General features: G+C 41.2%; 1 protein-coding gene across 1 annotated transcript in view; it reads left to right on the top strand.

Annotated features, from left to right (window-relative positions):
• The window catches only part of ADAMTS18 (ADAM metallopeptidase with thrombospondin type 1 motif 18), a 175,278-nt gene that overhangs the window by 46,271 nt on the left and 112,130 nt on the right, over nt 1–16,877 (top strand). Inside the window, exon 2 of the mRNA XM_027773447.1 lies at nt 15,611–15,894. Coding sequence (XP_027629248.1) covers nt 15,636–15,894 — 259 coding nt within the window. The 5' untranslated portion in view covers nt 15,611–15,635. The remainder of the gene's footprint in view (nt 1–15,610; nt 15,895–16,877) is intronic.

The following is a 16,877-nucleotide window of genomic DNA, read 5'->3' on the forward strand; positions in this document are numbered from 1 at the left end:
AAAAAAAAAAAAAAAGAAAATTCAGCATTATGCTGCTGATTTTCTTAATGTGATCATACAAGCCACAGATATACAGCCAGTAATTATCCCTTTAGGAAAGACAAGGCAGCAGAAACAATCTTAAAATACTTTATATCAAAATAGAAGAATGGGATCTGGAGTAAATTGCAATGTCATGGTCATGAACAATCAGAGTTACAATAGAGCTGCCTTTGTGTGTATGCACTGAGTCATGCATTTTGAGATCACCTCCGCCAGCTTAGTTAGATGCGTTTCTTGGTAATCTGGAAGCCTAAACATACTTGGTTTATTGAAATACAACTTATTCCATGACCTGAATCATTGTGCATTTTAAAAGAAATGTCAGTCTGATCCACAACCCATGACAGACTGCTCTAAGTATCCAGCATAAAATAGAAAAGAGCTAAAGTTTTGCAAGAAAGCTACTTCTCCTTTTCCTACCACACAGTGCTTATAGCAGGAAGAGAACTTGCATGACACTTCGGTGAGCTGAGGGAATCTGTGAAAGCACAAGGGAAAACCGGGCAATCACTGAACACATTCAATTAATCCCTCAGTTATATGTTAGTGAATTAACAACACATGCAATTGCCTGACATCCTCTCTCGTTTGTGCCTTTCTGAAGTGGAATCTGGACAGAGGGTATTACTTTAATTTGATGCAAATGGCCCTTAGCTATTTTTGCCCCCAGGATCTCCTCCTCCATCTCCAGCATATTTGGAGTGGTGATTTGGATGCTGCACAAGGCAAGTGCAGTTCACAGAACAGAAATGGCTACCCACTCACAGGCTTCTGTAGTTTATTTCTGCATGAAGGCACCAGGAACTTGCAAACTCACAGTCTTCACGGGTTAAATAAACTATGCTTCCCTCCCAGCCTTCTAAGAGAGACATTGTATGTCTCCATTTAACATACACTGACTGTCCACACTCTATGCTAGAGACCGAAAGATTGGAGGACATAAAAGCATTGAAAATAGTTATGGATACTGGAGACAGTATGAAAGGAGGGAGGGAAAGGGGAAGAGTTTAGGGAAGGAAATTAGGGAGAAAAAATAGAGAGGTAAGACATTTATGGGATACAGAAATGGTTTATTAACTGTTGATGATAGCACGTATTGTATCTCAACTGGACTGATTGGTAGTGTATGTCATGTTGGGTAAATTCTCTTTAGAAGCTAAATGATGTATAGCAATTGAATGTACAAAAAATAGTAGTAAAAAAATGCCCAAAAGAAAAAAAAAGAAAGCCATGTTGGTCTGCCTGCCTCATGTTAACGGTGACCATTCACAGATCTCTTCATGCATGTCCTTAATCAAGCAATGTGCTTTTTAGGCATATGTGCACATTTCCAAGCAATCTGAAGAGAGGTTGTTTCACTGCTCTTAGTTTATAGATGAGGAAACTAAGGCCATATAGGGTCATACAAATGATTCAAAGTCATAAAGATTTTAAGAAGTGGAGTCAAAGTTTGAATCTAGGTCCAGATTCAGAATCCCCATGTCTTCCCCTCTGTTCAATATAGACTCTTCATACATAACCCCCAAAATATTTTCTCTTTAATAATTACATTTGCACGTGACATGTGGGGTTAGCTATTTGTTAGGTTATCTATCAGGTATGAAAGATGAAAACAAGTGTCTCTGCTAACAAGATATGACTTGTACATAACAATTGGATCAAATATAGAGTTGAATTAGGCAAAGACATGGGGAGGTGGGGACTTCAGTGAACTGGAGAATTTATGCCACATCCTTACTCCTTAGTTTTGGCCCAATAGTTGTACATGCAAAACAGAATTTCTGGCTTTTCTTCGAAAATTGGATGTGATGAAAATATTGGATTCAAATTGCTACATGGAAAAAAAATAGTTAACACAGAACAAGTAAAATCTGCCAAGGGCCAGGTTGGGTCAGAACAGAAGTTTTCATCTCTGTTCTAGAAGATTGGCTTTCAAACCCTAGAAATTTGGATTTTGATGATCTGGGTTGGGTACATGTGTTAACTATTTTAAGCCTGGTGTCCACTCAGATTGAATGGGGAGAAGGGGGTGGGGCTCTAGATCCCCACATTTTGCTCTGATGATAGCATCCTTGACAAGCACTTTAGTAGCTAAGTGTGTGCCAGGCTTTGAAGAGACTTTACTGTTGTGTGCAGAAATTATATTTTATATCATAGTAAGGTATTTCTATATCATTCAAGTGGAAAAATAATAGCATTTCAGTGGTAGAAGGGCCCTTAAATCATTAGGACCAATCTCTTAATTAAGTAGATAAGAAAACTGAATGCTTGATAAAAATTTTCTGCTATTCACCAGTTTTGAGACTTTGGACAATTTTTTATTCCCCCTGGATCCCATTTCCATCTTAAAATCAGGGGAATAGACCACACAACTGCTCAGATCCTATAATCCCATGATTATTTTACTCATTTTTACCTTAATGCAGGGGATAAGGAGAAGCAGAAGATAAATAACTGAGGGCAATTGGGACCAGCCGTTTCCAACCTGGTGGTCATCTCTCGCTCTCCTCTCAACTGGACTGATTGGTAGTGTATGTCATGTTGGGTAAATTCTCTTTAGAAGCTAAATGATGTATAGCAATTGAATGTACAAAAAATAGTAGTAAAAAAATGCCCAAAAGAAAAAAAAAGAAAGCCATGTTGGTCTGCCTGCCTCATGTTAACGGTGACCATTCACAGATCTCTTCATGCATGTCCTTAATCAAGCAATGTGCTTTTTAGGCATATGTGCACATTTCCAAGCAATCTGAAGAGAGGTTGTTTCACTGCTCTTAGTTTATAGATGAGGAAACTAAGGCCATATAGGGTCATACAAATGATTCAAAGTCATAAAGATTTTAAGAAGTGGAGTCAAAGTTTGAATCTAGGTCCAGATTCAGAATCCCCATGTCTTCCCCTCTGTTCAATATAGACTCTTCATACATAACCCCCAAAATATTTTCTCTTTAATAATTACATTTGCACGTGACATGTGGGGTTAGCTATTTGTTAGGTTATCTATCAGGTATGAAAGATGAAAACAAGTGTCTCTGCTAACAAGATATGACTTGTACATAACAATTGGATCAAATATAGAGTTGAATTAGGCAAAGACATGGGGAGGTGGGGACTTCAGTGAACTGGAGAATTTATGCCACATCCTTACTCCTTAGTTTTGGCCCAATAGTTGTACATGCAAAACAGAATTTCTGGCTTTTCTTCGAAAATTGGATGTGATGAAAATATTGGATTCAAATTGCTACATGGAAAAAAAATAGTTAACACAGAACAAGTAAAATCTGCCAAGGGCCAGGTTGGGTCAGAGGGTAGAAGTTTTCATCTCTGTTTTAGAAGATTGGCTTTCAAACCCTAGAAATTTAGATTTTGATGATCTGGGTTGGGTACATGTGTTTGTATCTTTAAGCCTGGTGTCCACTCAGATTGAATGGGGAGAAGGGGGTGGGGCTCTAGATCCCCACATTTTGCTCTGATGATAGCATCCTTGACAAGCACTTTAGTAGCTAAGTGTGTGCCAGGCTTTGAAGAGACTTTACTGTTGTGTGCAGAAATTATATTTTATATCATAGTAAGGTATTTCTATATCATTCAAGTGGAAAAATAATAGCATTTCAGTGGTAGAAGGGCCCTTAAATCATTAGGACCAATCTCTTAATTAAGTAGATAAGAAAACTGAATGCTTGATAAAAATTTTCTGCTATTCACCAGTTTTGAGACTTTGGACAATTTTTTATTCCCCCTGGATCCCATTTCCATCTTAAAATCAGGGGAATAGACCACACAACTGCTCAGATCCTATAATCCCATGATTATTTTACTCATTTTTACCTTAATGCAGGGGATAAGGAGAAGCAGAAGATAAATAACTGAGGGCAATTGGGACCAGCCGTTTCCAACCTGGTGGTCATCTCTGGCTCTCCCCTACCAGTCTTGGGGGGCTCTAGGAGTCCAGTCAATCATCCAGCCCCTCCAGGTAGCCACCCAATGGGGTGAATCCACGTGGCACACTTCATCACATCTCTAACAGCTGGTTACTGGCATGGCTTGCAGCTCCAGCTGTCTGTTTAACAAATGAATGCTGTCAGTTCCAAGGGAGGCAGGGCAGGGTTGGGTGGAGAGCTTGACATAACCCATCACCACTACAGCAACAAGTAAAAACATATGTCTTCCCGATGGTGTGTATCAGCAGGCAGCAGCCTTAGGAATGAAGAAGCATCATTTGTTCCAAAAAAACTGTTACTCCACTATCTTGCCAATGTACCAGACACTATTTATGCAGCTCCAGTTGAGTCACAGGGCACGTGCCAACTGTTCTTTCTTAGAAAGTCACTATTTTCAGCAAACACATCTTAAGAATCAAGTTCATAAATTCCTGGTTATCTAAACTTAAAAATCAACCAAATTTCAATAGTGAGAATTTAAGTAGCAAGAGATATCAATACTCAACTGGCTATTGATTGTCAGAGGGCAAGGAGTTAGAATTTTGATAGTAAGGGGTACTAATCTCCTATCAGAATATAGGATTGACTTGGTATTGAGAGTTTAGATTTTAATACCAAAATACCTAAATCTGCAATGCATATGGTTCTTTAAAAAAGAAATCTGAAGCAAAGATGGCATAGTAAGTATTGAAAAACTAGATGTTAGGAAATATAGAATTATTACATATTTCCATACTTGCCTAAGTTTTTATCATGCTACATAATACTATTTGGGAAATCCTAACATATAAAATTAGTACATCCCTCAAAACTCCAGGACACAGAGAACCCCTATAATTTGGGTGTCAACCAGAAATTTAAGTCAGATATGTGTTCACAGATACATATATATCAGCTTAACTTGCCATTGAAAGTAGTTAGATTATTTAAGAAGGTTTGTGAATCAATAAAATGTGTTTGGGGTGGAGGGAAGGAATGGAAAACAACTGTAGACACCATAGATAGTGTGGGAAGAGGGTGGGAAATGGTAGAGGATGAGAAATAGGGGGAAAATATATATATATATAACTAGAAATGGAAAATTATCGATTATAACCTGCATGATTAAGTCACTATGTAATATATTCTGGATGGGAAATCACATTTTGTATGCTGTGACAATGCTCAGTAAATGAATGTAAATTAATTAATTGAAAACTTAAAGAAAATTTTAAAAAGAATTTTATATAATGTAGATTGGTTTTAATGACTTTTCCCTTTGAAACCTTCTACCATTCTTCACTGTACAAGAATTCAAATATTAACCTCAGAGTTTGTCTGCCCTAACTCGGTACTCCCACAAAACTTCTTCATTCATTCAGCACGATTTGAGCGTCATGCCAGTGCCATTTGAGTTCTAAGAGCATAAGTCAAATACACTGTTACCTCTGCTTTGCCAGTGCCTTTTCATTGTAAAGACTGAGGAAGAAACTGGAGGAGTAATGGCCCCCTTGGATAAGTGCTGTGATAAAGTACAAGATGGCATGGAAGCCTAAGGGAAGACTGTGTAAATCAGAATGATAAATTGAGAAAGAGATGTACTATATATAATTAATTGGTTGTATTTATCTCTCCCATTAGAAGAGTTCCTAAATGCACAATCAACAACTTATTTGTCTTTGTGTCTCCCTTATGACCAAGTGTGTTGCCTTAATTGTAGTTGATTAATTAATCTCACAAGTATTTAGGGTACCCTTCATGTGCCATACTCTGCACATGTGAAAGTGAGCATGATAGACATGAGGCAGCCTTTGTGGGACTGATAGGAATGAGGCACAGTAACAGGGAAGCAAACAGCTACATGAGGGGCATTTAACTAACGATCAGGGTTGTTACAGAAAAATAAAGCCGACTTAGCTGGAAAATGACAGTATTTCCTTGGTTTTATTAGGGTAGTTTCAAGTGGCAGCCTTTGGGCAAAAACCTAAACCAAGTGAGATTTCTCAGAGAAGAGCATCCTAGGTACAGGAAACAACCAAGGCAGGGTTTTGAGATGGGAATTTGGGCTTTTTTTATTTGCAAAACAGTTGGAGCTCATGTAGCTGGAGTTCAGTTAGAAAGGAACGAGAAAGGTAAAAAGATATTAGCGAGGCTCTGGGGGCTGGATTTAGATTGACTCATCTGCAGAGTGGCTTGATATCCTTGTCTCTTGGTCTAGAATTCATCTTGTAGTAATGAAGCATGAAAGGAGTAGGGATAGCCATTGTCAACAGGGAGATGAGACAGGAGGCCCTTGCCTTATTCTAAAGCTTGGGCAATGCATGACTTCTCTGTGATGAGAACACAGGGATGGACAGAGAGGAGCTCAAGAGATCAAGCATTTGCTAAAGCTTGTTGATGTTCTTCATCACATAATGGCACATTTAGTAGGATGATGTTTGGAGCAAAAGAGGATTGGAAGTGGAGAGTGCAAATTTGGATTTAGAAATGTACATTAAAAACATAGCTTGGATGGCTGTGAGGTAGGATCATCTCCTCCAGACATTCATGTGTCACCTCCCTTCCTGAGGTACTGATGTGTGCAGAGCAAGGATGCTATTAGCAGATACAGCACCAAAGCCTGGGATGATGTGGTGGAAAGGGTGGGTTGCACGGACCCATATGAAGCTCGTGGGAAGTCTGGTTTCCATTAAAGCAAGACATGCTAGTTGTCTTCTTGGTCACTCACAATTAACCAACTCCCATTAGAGCAGGCTTGTGTTTCCCAAATGACATCCCTAAGCTTCCTTTGAAATGGTAAGATTGTCAAGAAGAGACTGGCGCAAAGAGGGTTATATGATCGAAGGGTGTCCAACAGCTCCTTCCTTAGACTCCCTACATGAGAGAGTCTTCTTGACTAAACTACTTGCAAAGGTCACACTGCTTTAACCTTTATCTGTCTTGTTGATTGTCATGACCTTTTTGGCCTCCATATTTTGGCCTCCCATGTTTAGGGGGGCTAGAAAGATGTGATTTGTCTTCCTATTGTTCTGTTTATGTATCTCTTCCAAAGCTGTGTTGTGTACTTCCAATATAAGCACACACTGTCCATTGTGAGGCAGAATAGTGAAAGTGCTACCTTACTCTGAAAGTCCTTCGAATATGCCAGAGAGAAGAAAAGGAGAGCATTACGGGGTGAAATCTGAACTGGATTAGTCATGACTCGTAAGGCCTCACTCCAGAGAGCAGCTGAGTCAGGTATCCCCAGATTAGTGAAGAAGCTTTCTCAATGTCATCTCAAACAAAGGCCATTTCTTTTTTTTTAACACATTATTGTATGAAAATTGATAGGGGAAGCCCAAAGGTTGACCCCCTGGTTTTAATGCTACTTGATGTGAGCCTTCATTTCTGAGAAAAATTTGACTTGACTTAGGTCTCTGATTTATCTGTAGTAGTGAAAGGAACAGCAGATAGTTGGCAGGAAGCTGGGGCCCACGTTCTGCCAGCCTAGAGGTGGTTTCGTTCATAAATGTTCTTACAGGCTCTTAAGATTCTGCTATTTCAGCTGCCATCAACCTCCTTCCCCTTCAAAGTCATATCCTCTTTGGAATATTACCTACTTCTTAATAGGTTGTGTGTTTAAGTGTGAGAGAAGGCTGGGTAGTCAGCATCCTTGAGATATAATGGGGTTAGTCAAATACTCATGGACTAGATCTGTCTTGAGAGTCAGTCAAGATTTTTTGCAGATAAAAAGTTTTGTCCATTGCCTGGTAAATAGGAAACACTGAATTGTCACTCTAGGAGATAAAGAAGGGTGGGGAGGAGGAAGAGAAGGATTTTACAACAACCTCTGATTAGGATTAAACCTTTGGATTAATTTATACATTATTACCTTAATTTATATCTTTATGTAAGTGTTGTGATGGCTTATAAAAATATGCATTTATATGTTTCCTTATTTTGAAATTAATACTAACATTTGTAGAAGAGGTCATGGTAAACATAACTATCATTTAGATATTAATATGTAGTTTTTAAAACAAAGAGAAATTCTTAGAGATATATACCTTTCTGTGAACAGGCACAGTCAGACCTTGGACAGAATCTGTTACTGCTCCCCAACTAATGTTGAAGTGTAGACCACTATATTCTGGTCTCATAGGATTTGGGCTGTTCAAGTCATTTAGTGTTCTTTTCAATAGAAATATTATTCATTAGGGAAAAAAAACAAATCTTATTCATACATTATTAACATCTATTAAGAGCTGCTAGGCTGGGGACTAGCAGTTAGCATAATGGCTTTGTCACTGGACTGCCATGTAGTCAATTATGATTTGAGTCCTGGACTCGGTGGCTTACACTCATGCCAGGCACATGTGCATGCATTCCCAAGATCCCGAGAAGAGAATGGAGAAGAAGGGATTGGGGTGTGGCCATTCCCCCGAGGGGTGATTTCTTGCTTTCTGTCTCCCTGTCTCTGTCTTTCTGGTGAGTGCATGCACTCTATAGCAAAAACCTCTATTAAAAAAATAAATAAATAAAATGAGCTGCTAGGTTGGTATAACCTATGTCAGTACAAACAGAATGTAAGGACTTTGAAGACAGAGTCTCAATCTATTCATCTCTGTATTGGGAGAATAAACCATTATATATGGTCAAAAGCCACATTATTTAATACTTTTTTAGAGCCCAATTAGGCTGGTATAAGTGAAATGAAAGGATCATTTATTTTGAGCCTACTAGAGTATTTGAAATAGCTGAATATCCCAGGCAAAAGACAAGATGGAAGCCAATCATTTGTAGGAGCTTCTGCTGCAAGATTTGTGGGTCTTTTCTCTGCTTCATCATTATCAGTGTGACTCAGAAAGCCATAGAGGCCAACAGTGCATGGAGACACCGCCTGCAGAGCTGAGGTCAGGAGTCCCCTGGGAAAGTCAGCTTTGTCTACTGGTACAACTGCGTGAGCCACAGGCAGAGAGTACTCAGCATCTGTGGCCTGGCTTGGAGTGCTCAGGTGCTCACTGGAGAGAGGGGCCTTTACCTGTCCTGTCTATGCAGATGGACAGCATGTAACTGGAGAGCCCTAGCATATGATTGTGTTCCATTCCACCCTATTCTCTAGGAAGTATCCTTTGCTTGTTGCTCCCACCAACAATCATCAATTTCTTATTATTTTTTAAGAGATATTTTGCTAGAAAGGCACATGTGCTCGCCAAAGAGACAGAGAGATGGAAAGCAAGAAGTCACCCCCGGGGAGGATGGCCACACCACAATGCCTTCACCCCCATTCTCCTCTTAGGATCCCAAGATCCCAAGCACACATACCTGGCATGAGTTTTAAGCTGCCGGGTCCAAGACTTGAACTGTGGTTGACTATGTGGGAGTCCTACAATGTAACTATTACACCATCTGCTGGTCCCCATCCATTTACTCTTTTTTTTTTTTTTTTTTGAGAGGTTTGTGCTATAGGGTGCATGCGCTCACCAGACAGACAGAGACAGAGAGATAGAAAGCGAGAAATCACCCCCCAGGGGGGATGACCATGCGGCAATCCCTTCTCCTCCGTACTCCTCTCAGGATCTTGGGCATGCACGCACATGCGCCCGGTGTGAGCTTTAAGTCACCGGGCCCGGGACGCGCATCGAGGTCGACTACGTGGTAGTCCAGCGACATAGCCATTACGCTAACTGCTGGTCCCTCCATTTACTCTTTAAAGCCAGTTGAAAGCATCCATTTTTCTATGATGCTTGCCAAACTGAGAAGAGGCATGCTGCTCTTTTCAATGGAGCAAGAGGATAAAAAATCGAGTCTTGGGAATGGACTAAGATTGGATTACACATTTGAACCTGTGGATGTTATGGGTGTGAAGTTAATGGGCCACAGAAGGGGTACGTTAGAGGAGCAGTTGAGCAATTTCCTTTCCATCTACATTGTCTCTTGCCCATCCCCCAACAGACCAATCAAAACTAAAACCTAGTAATCCTTGGAGTAGGCAACTCTTCAAAGTAGAAAAACTCATGACTTTTCTCTTTAGATATCGTCAGGTACATTTGTGAGAATTTTATTAACATGTTTATCAGTTCACCAAGCCTGACTTATTACTTTCATTATGTTTCTCAAAATTATAATATAAGCATGCTGTTAAGAAAAGTCCTGGTTTCTCTGCTTTGTTTTCTCCAATAATTAAACATTTATAATAGGCCCAGCTGCAGTAGCACATGCTGGGTGCTGCCACTTGAAAGGCTAAGGTTCAATTCCAGGCCCATCCTACAAAGCTGGAGGCAAGAGCATGTGCCTGTGGTCCCAGCTACTTGGGAGGCTGAGGCAGGAGGATCTTAAGTCTCAGGCTTGCCTAGAAAACATAGTAGACCCTATCTGAAAGAGCTGGATGGTAGAGTAGGTAGGCCCTGCCTACTGTGGAGGCTGAGAGGAAGAGTGTGACATAGCAAAGTCCTGTATTAAAGAAATTAAATGAGACCCCTCATACCACCCACATAAAAATAATTATAACAATAATCTATTTGTCCTGAGTGTTCTCTCTGGCAAACACTATTAGCACTTTAAATGTATTTACTGGGGCCAGCCAGTGGCATGATGGTTAAGGCAGCCAGATCCCACATGACTGACCTTGTGATTTGAGTTCCAGACCAGTGGCTTGAAAAATAAGCCAGGTACATGTGCATGCATGTCCCAAATCTCAAGAGGAAAATGGAGAAGGGATTGTGGCATGACCATCTCTCATTCTCTCATGGGGGAAGAGGTGTGCTTTTTCACTTTCCCTATCTCTTTCTCTTTCTCTCTGTCTCCCTCCAGTGAGTGCATATGCCCTCTAGCAAAAATTTTAAAAATAAATAAAAAAAAAAAATCCCAAACCTGGAGAAGTTGGTACACTCAATGAAGGAAGAATCAGGGTGAGCTGGCCTTTTGGCAGAGTCCAGTAGGTGGTGCCTTCCAGTTTTTTTTAACCTCTGGCTCCCTTGTCTATTGAAAAAGTCTCCCTGGATGGAGTTGAAGGAAATTTCCTCATCAGCTTGTGGCACCTACATTCAGTCACCTTGGGTCCTTTCCTGTCCTCTGCTCTAAGGAAAGCCTGAGGTATCTTCACACTTTGCTGTGGTTTGGTTTCTGGTTTGTACCCCAAAGTTGATGTTTTGGAATTTGATCTCCACTGTAATAACATTGAGATGAGGCCTCGTGGGTGGTCACTGGATCAAGGAGGCCTCACCCTCATGAATGGATTAGTGCTGTCTCTGCAGACCCAGTGTGTTTTTGCTCTCTTGAGAAGGAAGTTCTCCCAACAGTGGGTTGTTACAAAAGAAAGATGGCTGTCCTCCATCTTTTCTGTGTCTGTTAACCATGCTCTGGTATAGGCTGGTCTGATGTCTGCTTTGAGAATTGGTTGTGCTGATCACAAGAATTGTGAGTTAATAAACCTTCTGTTCTTGAAAAATTACCCAATCTTAGGTACTTCTGTTAGCAGTGCACTAGCAGACCAACACACAACATTCCGTTCTTAGGCCACTGGGTCTCTCTGTTTTCTTCCTGCTCTTACCAGCTTTGTCCTTCCTTAGCTCTGAGACATCCATTTCTTAGTTCCATGTACCAGGCAGGATTCTGGCCTCAATACAAATGCAGGTCCTCCAAAAAGCATTCTATGATGTCCTACTCTCAAATTAGTTTCCTCACTTTGCTCATCCCTTCTGCTATTTTCTCTCAGAGAACCCTGGTCTTTTACTTAATACTTTATACAAAGGACTATTTCATTCCTATGGGTGATATTTGCTTGTTTAATCCCTGTTTCCCCCATTTAATTGGAAGCCACATGAGACCACAGATCCCTCTTGTTCCCCACTATGCAGCCTTAACGTTGCATGGGTTTAGTAACTCAAAGTGCTTCACACACCCACCACAAGTAAACAAACACACGGCTCCTTTGGCATGTACTGGCTTTATATTTTTAAGCCATAAAGTGTATTTATTTGTTTACTTTCCAATGTTTCTCATTGAACTAAACCAGAAATTTTTTTATTTTTTGCTTTCTTAATGTCTAGCTCTGTAAAATTCTTGTTTAGTTACAAAGAATCATTTCAGATTTTTGTCCCTATCAGTCTAAACTGAAAGATGGAAGGCTGTGTTGGTCCCAATTCATCGCTTTCTGAATATAGAAATTTGCACTGCACACGTGAGTGGCCTACAGTTTTAGTGAAACAGGAAAAAAATAGAAAGCTTCCAGACTGGTTAGTCCAGTTGAAGCACTTAAGTGGCTTAAACCTTTGACATTAGTTGAACTGAGTAAGGAAGTTAGTAAGGCTGGAGGGCTTTCAGGATAATTCACTCCTTTTTTATTTTTCCTTTCACTCTGTCTGTGGGGAACTTTAAATTGTGTCTTTTGTCTGCCTGCTGCTTGGAAGAGGCAAGCTCAAGTAGGCTCTGAACTCTATCCATGCCTCCAGCTGCGATTTCCACAGATAGTTTTGAGGCTTAAATAGAGTATTGCATGGGACGTTCCTGGCTTCCCACCTGAAACAAAGAAGAGTTTGTGTGTTTTATGATCTTTAAAAGAATTACTTAATTTAATTAGCTTATTTATTTATTTTGAAAGATTCTTGCTATGGGATGCATGCACCCGCCAAAGAGACAGACAGAAAAATCACCCCCCAGGGGGGATGGGGGATGGCCACACTGCAATTCCTTCTCCATTCTCCTTTCGGGATTTTGGGCATGCGCACACACCCGCCCGGTGTGAGTTTCAAGCCACTGGGTCCAGTACTTGAACTGCAGTTGACTACATGGGAGTCCTGTGACATAACCATTATGCCATCTGCTGGTCCCTATTATTATTATTATTATTTTTTTTTTTAATTTGACCAAGGGTGGGGGCAGTAGGGAAACAAGCCACTAGATCTGGGACTTGAACTGCAGTAGGAGTTCAAGTTCCCACACTCAAACTGTGGGGATCCAGCTCCTGAACCACCACACCATCTGCCAGCCCCTGTTTTATGATTTTGAACTTGTTGCTTCCCAGTTCTGGTTCCTCCTCCATAAAGCCTGAGACCGCTTAGCATCCCTTCTACTCTGACAGATCTCCGTAGTCTAAGAACTAGTAGGTGTTGGCTGATAGCATGTGGCATGTGTCAGAGATACCTATGTAGTCTCTGTATCACAGAGTATATGTTAAGATGTATGTTAGGGTGGTAGAGAAAAGATTTCATTGTGTTGGTTTTCATCACTGAAGACAAAACCAATATACTGTGGCCCGAGGTTATTTGGAAGTGGAGGAGGGCATTTCCAATGGTGTTATGAGTATAGCTACTCTAAGGAGGTGATGTTTAAGCCGAGACACCTGTAATGTGCACTAGAGCCAAGCACATGGATGGGAGAATATTGCAAGGCAGAGAGGTGTGGGCAAATAACATTTAATGTAAAATAACAGCAGGTTCGAAAAGTGGAAGCAGGGTCAGCTCCATAGCCCAGCGGTTATGGAAGCCAGATTCTACGTTCACAGTCGAAAACCTGGCGTTAACAGCTTGAATAAAAACACTGGGTGCATGTGTGTCCATGCCCAAAATTCCAACAGGATTGAGAAATAGAGGAGAGGGATTTGAGGCTTGATCACGCCCTATTGGGATTCTGCCTGCGATAGATGTTTAAGATCTCCAGGTGATCCTAATGTTCAACCAAGTATAAGAGTTGCTGACCTGTATCAGTGTGCATAAGAGTTGCTGACCTGTATCAGTGTGCATTTAATAGACATATGAGTCACCTGGGGAATCTTGCTAATGTAAATTCTTATTAAACAAGTCAGAGGTGAGACCCAAGCATGCATGCATGCATGCATGCACCTGCCTGCTTACCTTCTTTAAAGTTTGTTATTTATTAATTTTTTTTCTATAAGTGAGAAAGACATACTCCTAAGACCATGGATTTATTTATTTATTTATTTTTATTGAAAGAGGGTGTGCACGCTTATCAGAGAGAGGAGAAAGCACCCTTCCCCTCAGTGAGGGGTGGTCACACCTTAATCCCTTCTCATCCATTTCTTTATCCTGTTGGGATTTGAGGCATTCATACACACAAGCCCCCTATGTTTTTCAAGCTGCTAGGGTTGGGACTCAGACTGCAGTCAGCCATGTGAGATCCAGCTCTCTTAACCACTAGGCCATGGGCTGGCCCAAGGTCATGGGTCTTAATGCCATGACCCACCTCCAGCCAGCCCCAGATAATAGAAATTTTACCTGGCATACTCAGGGACACCTCAGGACACGAACTCGGAAACCTCATTGGGGTCATCATCACGTAGTGTTGCATTTTGCCCTGTGCCACCATTTTGTCCCAAGCTTCTGCCTTTCTAACAAGCTCCTGAGTGTGTCGAAAGCTGCTGGTCACACTGTGTAGCAGGACCTGAGTATCAGGGAACTCCGGTGTGCAGAGAAGACAGTGCAGTATGCTCCAGAAGAAAGGCAAGGGTGCATGTGTCTGTAATATCAGGTACAAAGAGACGTGTACTATGCCATGAACTCGGAAAGTGAAATTGCAATGGGAGAAGTTTGCCAGGGTCCCTCTGTTTTTTGTTTGTTTGTTTGTTTGTTTTTTGAGAGGTTTTCGCTATAGGGCGCGTGCGCTCGCCAGAAAGACAGAGAGAGACAGAGATACAAAGAGAGAAATCACCCCCCAGGGGGGATGGCCACGCTGCAATCCCTTCTCCTCCATTCTCCTCTTGGGATCTTGGGCACGCACGCACATGCGCCCGGTGTGAGTTTAAGCCGCCAGGTCTAGAACTTGAACCGCGGTCGACTACCTGAGAGTCCAGCGACATAGCCATTATGCTAACTGCTGGTCCCCCCTCCATTGTTTTGATTGAACAAACATACCTATTCGCAGTGGCGTAGCTCACTGGATTCTCCAGATCCCCCTTTAGAGATAACTGCCCCTTCTTTTTCCATCTTTGCTAATCCTCTTATTTAGTGCTTATGAGGTCAGGATGGAACGCCATTGTGTTTATTAACTACATGGGTGTTTTTACATTCACCACTCATCTGGTGTTCACCAGTATCTACCATGTCACAGATGCAGAGGCTCCGAGAGTGTCCCATAGGTCAGCTTTTCAGGCACAAAGATCAGCTAGCCTAGTGGTTTAGAGCACTGCCTTGAAAGGTAGAGGACTCTGGGTGCCAATACTAGTTTCATTTTTTTAAAAAGAAGTTTTTTGCCTTAGAGTGTGTGCATTCAACAGAGAGAGACAGAGACAGAGGGAAAGTGAGGAATCACCCACCCGGGGATGGCCACACCACAATCCTTTTTCCTCCATTCTCCTCCCAGGATCCTGGATGCACATGTACATGTGTCTAGGGTGATTTTCAAGTCACCAGATCTGGGACTTAAACTGTTGTTGGCCATGTGGGAGTCCAGCAGCATAACCACTATGCCATCTGCTGGCCCCAATACTAGCTTATTTTTGCTCACTGTCAGCCTTAGTTTTCTACTCTGTAAAACGAAACGAACATAATGGCAGCTTGTAATGGTACAGATAAGAATGGGATGGTACATATCCAGCCCTTGGCACAGTGTCGTGTCACAGGAAGCTGTTGATAAATAGTTGCCAGAAGTCATCCCATGAAAAGGGGATGTGTGGAATCATGAATGTTTTTTTTTGTGTGTGTTTGGCTTTTTAGTCAGGTCTAATAAGGACACACAAAAATGAATTCCTCATCTCGCCGTTACCTCAGTTGCTGGCCCAGGAACACAACTACAGCTCTCCTGCAGGCCACCACCCTCACGTACTGTACAAAAGGACAGCAGAGGAGAAGGTCCAGCGGTACCATGGCTACCCCGGTGCCAGCCCGAACTCTCCTGGTCACTCCCCACCTCACCCTCCCCATGCATCTCAGAGTCAAGAAACAGCCTATCATCGAAGGTTGCAAAAGCAGCATTTTTGTGGACGACGCAAGAAATGTATGTAAGGAAACTTTTACTTGTTCTGTTTTAATGTGGGCCTGGCTGGGTTTCCTTGGTGCTCATGAGCTGTTTCTGCAGGTTTACATGAGACTGTATTGGCACCCACTGCAGTTCAGGCTTGGAGGACAGTCATGACCCACCTCAGAGAGTAGCTGGATGGTCACTTCTGGATTAAATTAGCAAACATTTTTAGATGATTTCTCTTTTTGCTCTTTTTTTCTTCTCTTTTTATTTTATTTTTTAATTTTTATTTACTTTTTAAAAATACATTCAATTACATTATTTAGCTTACAAGGTGATCATTTCAATATATGAACATTTCTCCCCCGTCGAGTTGATCAAAATATAGCAGCACTACCTCCCTGTTTCAACAATGCTGTCTTCGTATCCCTCCTCCAAATGTTCTTCCCCAGGTTCCACTCCTTCACACATGTTCTTAATGGCTGAATAGTATTCCATAGAGTATATGTGCCACAGTTTTTCAATCCATTCATCCGTACGGGGGCATTTGGGTTGATTCCATGTCTTAGCAATCGTGAAAAGTGCCGCAGTAAACATCAATGTGCAAGCACTTTTCCAATGAGAAATTCTTCTGTCCTTTTGGTAGATGCCAAGAAATGGGATTGCTGGATCATATGGCAGTTCTATTTGTAAATTTTTTGAGGAATCTCTGAATTGTTCTCCACGGTGGTTTAATTTTTTTGCTCTTTTATCATCTCCTACTTTTTAGCTATAAGTATCAATCTATTTTTTTTAGTTTATCTTTTTTAATTTACATTTAATCACTGTATATCTTTACAGAGTATAACATGGTTTTTCCCAGCATGAAAATGGTGCATATTAATCAAGTCAAAGACATTACCGTATATACTATCATCAACTGATAACTTTTTCATTTTTGTGTCTATTAAATGTTTTGTATGTTTTTTCCCTATCCCCTTCCTTCCACCCTTTTCTATACCATCTCTAGCACCTACAGTTGGC

The sequence above is a fragment of the Tupaia chinensis genome, unplaced genomic scaffold, assembly GCF_000334495.1.
Source record: "Tupaia chinensis unplaced genomic scaffold, TupChi_1.0 Scaffold000355_1, whole genome shotgun sequence".
Taxonomy (NCBI): domain Eukaryota; kingdom Metazoa; phylum Chordata; class Mammalia; order Scandentia; family Tupaiidae; genus Tupaia; species Tupaia belangeri.